At 40.4% G+C, this 12,416-nt stretch overlaps 1 protein-coding gene across 1 annotated transcript in view; it reads left to right on the top strand.

The window, feature by feature from the left end:
• Nucleotides 1-12,416, top strand: part of SLC27A6 (solute carrier family 27 member 6) — a 106,379-nt gene that overhangs the window by 25,976 nt on the left and 67,987 nt on the right. The window contains exon 5 of the mRNA XM_073676552.1: nt 1,727-1,851. Coding sequence (XP_073532653.1) covers nt 1,727-1,851 — 125 coding nt within the window. The remainder of the gene's footprint in view (nt 1-1,726; nt 1,852-12,416) is intronic.

Here is a 12,416-nt window from a genome sequence, read left to right as displayed (position 1 = left end):
AGATGAGTTTGTCATCAGCTGTTCTACTCTGCATAGGCAGCAATTAAGATGAAAAATTTTAAGTATACTGAAATGAGCTTTGTCATCTTGGTCGCTATTTATACAGAATGCAGCAGTTGATGAAAAACTTGACAGCTACATGCTGCATAGGCAGAAACCGAGATGAAAAGCTGAGCGGATAGTGAATAAAGATAGTATGGAATCATGTGCACTGCAAGAGCTAGGGTTAGGTTTAGGCTGTGTGCCCACTATGCGTTTTTCAAGCGTTTTTGATGCGGATTTTCCGCAGCGTAAACGCTTGCAAAACGCTTGATAATCCGTGCCCCATGATCCCCAATGAAAATCTGCATGTTCTGTGCCCATGCTGCGGAATTTTCCGCAGCGGATTTTCCTTGCAGAAAAAATCCGCAGCATGTCCATTATTTGTGCGTTTCTGCATGCGGATTTGAGGTCCCAATGCACTTGAAATACGCAAGTCAAATCCGCATATAAAAACACTGCAAAAACACGTGTAAAATCCGCAAGCGTTTTTGACTGCCAAGAACATGCAGAAACGCTGCAGAAATTTTCTGCTTCATTTCTGCATCTTGGGCACATACCCCAAGGGTTAGGAATAGGATTAAGGTTAGATTTAAGACTAGGGTTAGGCTGATGGCTAGTTGTAGTGTTAGGGATAGGGCTAGTGTAATAAAAATACCTACTATAAAAAAATGTAATAAAAAAAGAATATTGTAACGTATGTATAATGTATAACTTATTTTTGTTTTTTAATGTTATGTCAGTTTTCAGCAAAAAACAGAAAAAAACTAGGGGGTCAAAGGGCAAATTATAATACTTAAGCCTGAAAGATTTGGAACTGGTGGAAGGGACTCTGGAAATGCAAACAGTTAAAGGTTTAGGGAGCACAAAATACTTGCCATGCCCTGGGCTCTGGTAACCCACTATACCACTGCTTGCAGAACAAACTCTGTGCTGTGCTCTTAGTACCTGGAGTGTTCTGCACATTTTATGTTGTTCTTTACATAGGTCACATGCTTAAAGTATAATACTATAATAGGAGCAAAATAGCTTTGTCAGCAATGGACAAGTTTTAACAGATAACTAATTGTTATAGTTCATTAATGCCTTAAGATGTAAATTCCATAATATCATTTCTCATATAAATGGCAATAAATTGCAAAAGAGCTTTAAAGTCTACTAAAGCTTCGAAGGTAAAGAAATTACCGTACCTAGAAGCCTATATTTTTATGTTTCCTTAGAAATAAAGTGTAGATTTATTCATCAATGTAAATTTTATAACTATTATTTTATCATGAGATTCCTTAACTTTAAAGGGTTATTACCCCCAAAAAACTATCCCATATCCATGGAATATAGAACAACTTGCTTATTGCTGAGGGCTCAACGGCTGGAACCCCCAGCAATTCCAAAAATGGGGCTTTGGAATCCTCAGAACGGGGCTTTGAAGCCCCTTCCTGAATGTAGGAGAGACATGGATGCATGAGTGGCCTCCACTCCATTCACTGGCTAATGGACTAGTTGAGCGCTGCACTTGGCAGTCCCATAGACATTTAATGGTCATTAAGTGGAGCGTTTGGGCACCCAGGGATCAGCAAGTTATTCCCTATCCTATAGAGATATCTTGTTTTTGGGGAATAACCCTGTAAGTATGCAGCCAAATGTCTCCATTTTTCCTGATGGACTTATTTTTATATATGATGAACAGGAACAACCTGTGTATTGAGGAAAAAGTTTTCAGCGAGCCAGTTCTGGATTGATTGCAAAAAGTACAATGTGACAGTGTTTCAATACATTGGAGAGCTGTGTCGCTATCTATGTAAACAGCCTCTGGTAAGTCTGAAATTTTACAATTTACCCTTTTTAACCTTTTAAATGTCTTGTCCTAGTATATATTATCTCACGTTACACTTATGTACTTATCGGAAGGTTAGGCCTCATTGACATGGCACAGTCTTATGAAAGGAGCCTGCGATGCAGCACGTGATCCTTATGGTTCTATAATATGTATCTGTTGGCAATATGGTGATTCTGACAATGTTCCTACCAGAAATTACTTCCGAAATAGAACATACAGAGGAATTGTTTAAGAATTTATAAGAAATAATATGTCTGTTTGCCTCAATATAAAGGTAGGTACACAGAGGATTAGTATGGGCCTATATATATTTATTGGTGTTGGGTTATGGGTTGTTACCACATGAATCCATAATACTTGCCATATGAATAAACCATAACATTGATAAATATAGAGGAATAGGAGTAATAGAAACTGGCTTATACCTGTATTGCAATGTCATAACTTGCAAAAGTCATTATGTACCTGAAAATAGCCTTTACTTGTTATCAGCTGAGAAAAGTGCACGTGGGGAAACACAAATACATGTCTAGATTATTTTCCATACATACATTAATTAAAATAAAAATAGAAGAAACATGGTATTGGGGGTAAACTTTGAATTTATGGTCAACTCAAAATGTAATTATTATTATTATTTATTATCACTAGAGATGAGCGGTGTTCGACTAGAACTGTTCGCCAATCTCAAATTCGAGCTGTTTTGGGCGGTGTTAGAGTCGTTCGACGAACGCGAACGATTTGGAAAAGATTCGGCTGTTCGAGGTTATGCTTGATAACTGTTCATGCACCAAAAGCGTGTCCTGCATGTCTAGCGCTATTTAGAGCACCAATCATGCAGGGATTGTCTGCCACTCACTGTAATGCCACAGCCATGGTGGTTGTTGCATAACAGTGGTTGCCCAAATCGATGAGAACAGTGCTCACAGTGAAACATGAAAAGCCGGCAATTCAGCAGCGGCATACACCGGTACCCGACAATTTAGAACCGAAAGAATAGAGCATCACACATAGATTAGATAGATATAAACATGTCAGTCACATATATGAGAAGTACAGTGACATTATTGGTTACTGTACTTGTCATTTAGTGTTAAAGGATTTATTAAAAAAAATAATAGTGTTTTCATGCACCGTCTCTTTAAAAAAGCCGGCCGGCAATTCAGCATCGGTACCCGACAATTTAGAATAGTAAGAATAGAGCATCACACATAGATTAGATAGATAGAAACATGTCAGTCACATATATAAGAAGAACAGTGATAGTGTTGATTACTGTACTTGTCATTTAGTGTTAAAATAAAGGATTTATTGAAAAAAAAATTGGCGTGGGGTTCCCCGTAATTTTAGTCTCTAGTGGAGGTTAAGCAGATGGCTGGGGCAGATGTTTGAAGCCTGGGAAGGGGCTAATACCCACAGAGCTTCCCAGGCTACTAATATCAGCCCCCAGCTGAATACCTAGTCTTTACTAGCTATTAAAATGGGGGACCCCCAAAAAAATGACGTGGGGTCCCCCCTATTTTAATAGCTAGCAAAGGCTAGGCAGACAGCTGGGGGCTGATATTAATAGCCCAGGAAGGGTGCCATGAATATTGGCCCCCTCCCAGGCTAGAAACACCAGCCGTCATCCGCCCCAGAAATGGCGCATCCATAGGATGCGCCAATTCTGGCACTTAGCCTCGCTCTTCCCACTGCCCTGTAGCGGTGGCAGTGGGGTAATAGGGCTGGGGTTGATGTCAGCTTAAAATGCCAGCTGACATCAAGCCCAGGTTAGTAATGGAGAGGCGTCTATAAGACACCCCCATTACTAACCACATAGTCAAAGTTAAAAAAAAAACACAAACACCCAGAATAAAATCCTTTAATTGAAATAAACACACAATTCTTTAATGTTCTCAATTAAACCATACTTACCATCACGCCCATTCCAGCTGAAGCCAATGTCTTCTGCAATAAAAGTAAAATAATAAACCAACATCATCCTTACCTTTCCATGTTTCCCATGACGGCTCCAGCTCTGCTACATTCACATGACAGGCTGGATCGCAGCTGAAAGCTGCCATCCAGCTTGCCATGCCACAGACACTGAGAAGCGCAGGCATGCTTGCGCTCTGAAGTGTCTGGCTGTGACGGCATCCAGATGAGCCGAGGTCATGTCCAATGAACTCAGCTCACCTCATGCACGTCACTGACAGCGTGGGAGAATTCTCCTGCGCTCAGTGCTTTAGCAGGAGAAATCTCCCACGCTGAGATGGCATTGAGATGACAGGCTGGATCGCAGCTGAGCGCTGCCATCCAGCATGCCATCCTTCATAGACACTGCAGAGCGCAGGCATGCTGGGAAGCTCCGTTGGTAATACCCCCTTCCCAGGCTTCAAACATCTGCCCCAGCCGTCTGCTTAACCTCCGCTAGAGACTAAAATTACGGGGAACCACACACCATTTTTTTTTTTAATAAATCCTTTATTTTAATACTAAATGACAAGTATAGTAATCAACAGTATCACTGTACTTTTTATATATGTGACTGACATGTTTCTATGTATCTAATCTATGTGTGATGCTCTATTCTTTCTATTCTAAATTGTCGGGTACCGATGCTGAATTGCTGGCCGGCTTTTTTAAAGAGACGGTGCATGAAAACACTATTATTTTTTTTAATAAATCCTTTAACACTAAATGACAAGTACAGTAACCAACACTGTCACTGTACTTTTTATATTTGTGACTGACATGTTTCTATCTATCTAATCTATGTGTGATGCTCTATTCTTTCTGTTCTAAATTGTCCGGTACCGGTGTATGCCGCTGCTGAATTGCCGGTCGGCTTTTTTAAAGAGAGTGTCTTCTGAGCAGTTTGTGAGCTTTTGGACACCTTTGAAGGTGTTTTCTATGTGTTTTTGTTTGCCTGCGATTGGTTTTAACGGTGTTCTAAGGTGTTCGACGAACAGTTCCACGAACATCCCGGTGTTCGACGAACCAAACCAAACCCGAACACTACGGGGGTGGCTCAACACTATTTATTACATGTGAAAAAGGGGTATACATACAAGAACAATTACAATAATCTTGAACAAAACGAGTCAGTGACTGGTACAGGAGGAGAGAGGACCCTGCCACGAGGGCTCTCAGTCTACAAGGGATGGGTGAGGATTCAGTAAGTGAGGATAGAGCTGGTCGTGCAGCAGTGTGGTGGAGCGAGGGTTACTGCAGGCTTGTTGGAAGAGGTGGGTCTTCCGGTTCCCTTTGAAGGTTTGGCGAGAGTCTGATATGTTGGGGTACAGAGTTCCAGAGTAGGGGGGAATCACGGGAGAAATCTTTTATGCAATTGTGGCAAGAGGAGATAAGAAGGGAGTAGAGAAGGAGATCTTGTGAGGATCGGAGGTTGCGTGTAGGTAAGTACCAGGAGACTAGGTCACAGATGTATGGGGGAGACTGGTTGTGGATGGCTTTGTATGCCAGGGTTAGGGTTTTCAACTGGAGTCTTTAGGCAATGGGGAGCCAGTGAAGGGATTGGCAGAGGGGAGAGGCCACAATAAACTTCTGTACATTTCCCATGAATGAGTAAAAACTAAGTGTGAACACAGACTTATAAATACTAATTTTAAGGAATTTGACTTAAGGTAGATTGTCAAGGACTTGTATATCGATGGCCTATCTGTAGAATAGTTAATCTATATCAGATTAGTCTGAGTCCGATAACCAACACCCCTATCAATCAGCTGTTACCAGGTCCTGTGGGGAGGGAAGTAAAACAGTGCAAGGCCCCAAAACATCACTGGTCCGTACTGTAAAAGTTATCTATTTGTGGAAACCTAGCAGATCTTAGAAGAGATCCCACGTACAGACTTTGTGCAAGTCACTTTACTTAGCAGGTCCCAGAGGTACCCCGTGGCAGATATTAGACAAAATCAGGAAGCAGGGATGAGGTCAAGAAGAAGGCGAAGTTAGAACCAGGAGGACTGACAAACACAAAGGCAGAATGGTCAGTCCAGGGTCAGCAATAGGTATCAAACAAGCAGGGTCAGATAGCAGGGAATAACAGTAGAAACAGTCAGGTATATATTATACACCTCTAACTGGCAACTCCCAACAATTTAACCCCTTAGTGACTAAGCACAATTTTTCAAATCTGACATGTGGCACTTTATGTGATAATAACTCTGGAATGTCTCCTCATATCCCAGTGATGCTGAGATTGGTTTTCATGGCTCTTTGTACTTTATGTTAAGTTATGTTAGCTTATGCTATGGTTAATATAGGTCGATATGTTTTGCGTATATTTATGAAAATATTGGAAATCTGATGACATTTTAGAACAATTTACGATTTTCAAACGTTTAATGTTTATATCCTTGTCCCTGGGTTGTCATGGCAACCATTGAGACCACATATACTGTGCATGTGGTGTGCCGATGGAGTTACAGAGGGAGCCCGTTTGCTCTGTTAATTTAGATGTCGCTGTTACAGATTCCAGGGGGTTAAAAGGTTACAATCGGTGCTGACTCCAATCTTGCCCAATGCAGCTAACACCCATTGCTTTTTCCAGTCAGGGGGCACTATTCACTTATTCCTTAGATCAGTAAAAAGGTGTAAAGGCAGTCATTAACCACTTCACCCCGGGCCATTTTCCATTTTTGCGCTTTCATTTTTCGTCCCCTTCTTCCCAGAGCCATAACTTTTTTTTCCGTCAATATGGTCATGAGAGGGCTTAGTTTTTGTGGGACAAGTTGTACTTTTGAATGACACCATTGGTTTTACCATATCATGTACTGGAAAATGGGAAAAAATTCCAAGTGCGGTGAAATTGCAAAAAAAGTGCAATTCCACAGTTGTTTTTTTTTTTTTTTTTCTACTATGTGCACTAAATGCTAAAACTGACCTGCCATTATGATTCTCCAGGTCATTTCGAGTTCGTAGACACCAAACATGTATAGGTTCTTTTTTATTTAAGCAGTGAAAAAAAAATCCAAAGTTTGTTTAAAAAAAAAAAAATGTTGCCTTTTTCCAAGACCCATAGCGTCTCCATTTTTCGGGATCTTGGGCCGGGTGAGGGCTTAATTTGTGCGTGTCAAGCTGACGTTTTTATTGATACCATTTTGGGTTAGATACAATGTTTTAATCGCTCGTTATTGCATTTTATTGCAATGTTGCGGCGACCCAAAAATGCAATTCCGCCATTTCTATTTTTTTTTCTTATTATGTCGTTTACTGATCAAATTATTTCTTTTTATATATTGATAGATCGGGCGATTCTGAATGCGACAATACCACATATGTGTATATTTGATTTTTTTTTTATTGTTTTATTTTGAATGGGGCGAAAGGGCGGTGATTTAAATCTTTATATTTTTTCATTTTTTAAATATTTTTAAAACATTTTTTTTAACTTTTTGCATGCCTCAATAGTCTCCATGGGAGACTAGAAGCTGCGATCATCTGTATCTTGGTCACAGATGACAGTTGGGATTAGGATAGTTTAATTAAATTAGTGATGTGTACAATGTACACAATATCTGTGCCCCATGGAGGTGTTAAATTGAACTATCTCTGAGAAACTCAATAGCAGACCATAGTGTGAAAATAAATAGTGTCCTACAAACTCAGTGCATTTCCAGTGTCTTAGAAAAACTATTCCTGAACAGTTCAACTCCCCCACTGTTACATATGTAATTCTGATTAATATGGTTTCACATATATCTTGCATTGGTGACCTGTGTTCATGCTTCTGTTGTGGAAGCAAAGCTGAACTTTGGGATCCTGAAAAACGCACCAAAAACGCACTAAAAAATGCATCAAAAATGCACCAAAACCTGCGTTTTTGATGCAGCTTCTTTCCTGCCAAGAGATCAGGTTTTGCTATAGAAAAAAATCTCCTAGTGTGAACATAGCCTAACTGTTCCTATGCCATACCTATCTATTTCCTGATTATATTGTGCCCTCCACTGCACTCTCCCATTCCTATCTATATCTGCAGCTTTATCCCATACCTATGTCCTAATTTCCTATCCTTATACTTTCTCTATACCCAATACAATAACACTTTACATTTTTATAAAAATACATTTGAGTCATCCACAACAGTAGTAATTAAAACATTCTAAAGCATTATTCATATTACAACATTCACATTAGTGCCCGTGATATTCTATGCACTTGAAATACATTTGTAACACACAAAATGCACCCATTTTATTAGAGAGGCAAAAGAGCATGTTTGTCCCTAACACACTCTTACATCAGTGCAGCCCACATGGCAAGTGTGGTGCCACTTGGCGACAAAATCAGACATTACCGGAGCAGGACCAAATAAAGATGTAATATGTACACCATCTAGTGGCGGTTTCCATGTACTCTAGCTTTGTTCCTATTCAAATCAATAGGAGCTGATCTTCAGTACCCATGAACAACCCCTACACAAGGGATGTAGCTGTGGTGTGTCCAGATTGATATTAAGGATAGGCCATCAATAGCAAAGTCCTGGACAAACCTTTTAAATATATATCGTACATTCTAATGTTTTACCCAGTTATACAGTTGAACTAATTAAGCTCCTGCTCTGTGAATGGAGACAGTAAAGTTGTCCTTTATGTGGAATTTAATAATTAATTCAATGTTAGAAGAATGCTATAAGGGTGTGTGCCTTCTTTGCTGACTGGCAAGGTGTGTCAGAGTTGAGATTACAAAGTAAGGTGTAGAACTTGAGAAAATCCCATGCTATATCGTTTGTGTCAGTGACAGCTTTTATTTAATTGTTATTATTGTCAAAATACAGGACATCTCTTATGTTTAAGAGATGACAGATTTATGGCGAATCTGTCATTGCTTCTGACAAATCAAAGTGATGGTGTTTTGTTTTTATTCAAAGTATGTTTCCAATAATCATTCAAGGAATTTTTAGCTAAAACTCTCACACCCACAAACTGGTTTGAAAATCACCTCCTATTTCCTAAACTACTTTATAGGCTTTTTCTGAAAACCTACATTTTTTACTTCTTAAAGGCAATCTGTCAATAGGATTTCACCCCCAAGCTTTTTATATGCACATGTATCTCTTATAAAGACAAGTCCAGCAATACCTTTACTTAGTCAGCCCTTCCCAATGTTACTGAGAAATCTGCATTTCAATCAATATGCAAATGAGGACATCTCAGAGCTCTCCTCAAGCCTCTGTCACTCCAGCTCTATTCCCCACCTGCGCTGCCTCCTCCTGCTTGACTGAGAGCTGTCTTGCTTGGAAGCACATAACATGTCGGCCAAACAAGAGGAGGCAGTGTTGGGCAGGGAACAGAGCTGCGGAGAGCAGTGGCTTGGGAAGAGCTTCTATTCCCCCAAAACACCTCAGACTCATTTTCAAACGATGATTTCTTTATAATGGAGGAATGCATTGGCTAGCTAAATTCATGGCTGGACAGGTGCTATAAAGCACCCTCTCAACTGAAAATTATGAAATCTCTCAAAACAATAGATGATGGAGATGCAGGTCTGATGGAGTATAATTTTCTCATAATTGGTTTCACCAGCCAAGAATCCAAACACTTTGGAATAATCTAGTAAACCATCTCCAACTAATTTGTTTTTGCAACAAACTATTTTTCCTAAACTGATTATACCTCTTAATGGAAATCCACAGAGTCAGACTCACCTACTCTAGAAAAAGTTCAAATTTCTAGAATGGAAGAACTATCTGGGAATCCAAACCAAATATTTTTCCCTTTGGTAACCTTGGAGAGATTTTTTTAAAGCTTAAAGCTTTGTCATAAACAGTAGTGGGTATGATTAGCAAAATTGATACAGATAAGTATCATCTACAAGACAAAGTGGGAGATTCACTATGCAAATACGATAGTGGTGCCTTTATGTCCTGCTTTGTTGCTTTGATTTATGATTCACTGTCCAAAATAAGCTCTCTGCTATTAAAGGGAACCTGTCACCAGAAATAACGCTGTTAACCTGCAGATATGCGGTTAATCTGCAGGTTAACAGCGTTATTATGCTGCCCGGCGCCTGCACGTAGTCGAACACAGCGGGGAGAAAATTAATTTTATTCTCCCCGCCAGCATTCAGTCATGGGGGCAGGGGTGGCCCTGACTGATACTCGCTCTGCATTGGGGCTCAGATGTCAGTCAGGACCGGGGGCGAGGTTACAGCCACCGCTCTTTCTTGTCAGAGCGGTGACTGAACCAGCGGTCACCTGCCCTTATGACTGAACGCTGGCGGGGAGAATAAAGTTAATTTTCTCCCCGCTGCATTCGGCTACGTGCAGACGCTGGGCAGCATAATAACGCTGTTAACCTGCAGATTAACCGCATATCTGCAGGTTAACAGCGTTATTTCTAGTGACAGGTTCCCTTTAAGAGTTCTAGCTATTCAGCATACTTACCAACTTTCAGGCTATGTGCCCACGATGCATATAGTTACATAGTTTATAAGGCCGAAAAAAGACAAGCGTCCATCCAGTTCAGCCTATTTCTTGTGCACTGCAGCTATTCCGCAGCGTTGATCCAGGGGAAGGCAAAAAAAAAACATGCGGTATAGGCCAATTTACATCATTGAAGAAAAATTCACTTCCCGACACCAATCTGGCAGTCAGATTAAATCCCTGGATTAATTAACTAATTTTTTCTGAGCGTTTCTGCATATCCCTAGCAGAAAAAATGTATGCGGATTTTACATGAGTTTTTCTGCCAGGGACATGCGGATGTGAAGCGTTCTTCACATGCATTTCCGCTTGCGGGTTGACAAGGGCTTTTCAAGCGATTTAAGCATCACTTGGAAAGTGCTTGGTTAAAAATAAAAAACAAATCTATACTTACCTTCCGATGGCCCCCGGAGTCTTTATCCGATGCGTCTCGGCTTGCCGGCGGCTCGCGGTAGACTAAAGAACCTGCCAACGTCAGAGGTCGCGTGTCCCGCATAACTAAATGACGTCACTGCAGGTCCTTTTCAGACCATCGCGAGTTGCCGGCAAGTAGAGACACATCGCTATGGAGACCGGGGGCCATCAGAAGGTAAGTATAATATTTATTTTTTATTTTATTCTTTTTTTTACATGTACTATGGTACCTGGGTCTGGATGAGAGCCTCCTCTCCTCCAGACCCGGGTACCATCCGCACATTGAAACGCTTGGATTCCGCATCTGCAGATGCAGTGATGCGTAATCCATCCACTCCAATGCAAGTCAATGGCGGCGAAAACGCCACGTTTACGCAAAATTAATGGTAGTGCTGCGGATTTTTCCGCAATGATAATCCGCAGCGGAAATTTCCGCAGCATGTGCACAGCACATGCGGATTATCATTGGGGAACATGGCAGACCTTCTGCAAAGTGTTTTTTAAGCGTTTCTGCAGAGGAATTGCCGCTGCGGAAATGCTTAAAAAATGCATAGTGGGCACACAGCCTTATAAAACTGAACATTTAAGCCTCTCCATGATACCCCAAAACCCCAAAATGTTCTAGAAGTCCTGATTTTGAATGGGGTTTACAAAAGCCTCTCTTGTTTTGTACTCCAGTTTCCAAACTGATAAATTTGGCAACTATTATTGTGCAACATAATATATAATATATATAATATGTCTGCAGGGTAATTTGTGTTATTCAAAATAATCAGATTTAAAAAAATACACAGACATAATTTTTAAGCTTGCCCCCATATCACCTGAGATGTCACAAGAAGCTGGAATTGACAGTCCTGGATTGATCATATCAAAAAGAAGGATATGTTAGAGAAGGGGTGGGGAACCTCAGGCCACGATGACTTTTTATCTGGCCCTCCCGGCGGAATCGCACGGACTGTAGTGCTTGGTCCAGCAGATGTGTTTTGATGGCCATCGGCCTTTTAGTTTCTTCTTGCTCTGTGAGCATATGCACGCAGCTTTCACTGCAGAACACTGAGGCACGTGCAATGAAAGATTATGTCCTCACACCAGTGCCAGCGTCAGGACGTACCTTGTGGGTGGAGTTATCGTGCAATTTGTACGGCCCCCGAAGGATGGTATGAATATCCAAATGGACCTTGCCAGAAAAAACATTCCCCACCTCTGCTAGAGGGACTGAGTTGCCCATACAGCAGATGGTGCTCTGTGAATTTTTAGAGTTTGTTAATATTCTAATTTGTGAATTATTTGGTTTGTGTGTGTTTTAGATACAATTGTACTGTATAGTGGGTGATGCGTATGCCCTTTTACTTTGTGCATGTTACTCATTTAAATGGTAATTGTATTTTTAATAAGCTTTGTGTAAATCATTAATAAGCGAACATAACAAACTTTGTAATATAAAGTATCTTATCAGAGAAATCTGCTTTTTCACTTACAGTGCTGCTCACCATTATTGGTACCCCTTCATTTTTTTCATAGACTGTACAATATCTTCAGAAATAAATGGAAATGTACCAAAGTTATATACTCAGGATTTTTTAATTAGTGATCTAAAGTAACATAACAATAAAGCATTGTTTTTCAACTTCCATGTTGTAATTTCAAAGAAAAGACTGAATAAACAGCAAATGCAGCAATAAAGTCACCCCTAATTAATGC

The sequence above is a fragment of the Phyllobates terribilis genome, unplaced genomic scaffold, assembly GCF_046119375.1.
Source record: "Phyllobates terribilis strain yellow unplaced genomic scaffold, ASM4611937v1 Scaffold_1__5_contigs__length_1240528914, whole genome shotgun sequence".
Classification (NCBI taxonomy): Eukaryota; Metazoa; Chordata; class Amphibia; order Anura; family Dendrobatidae; genus Phyllobates; species Phyllobates terribilis.
Note: the sequence above shows the minus strand (reverse complement) of the source record. Positions and strands in the feature narration are given on the sequence as shown.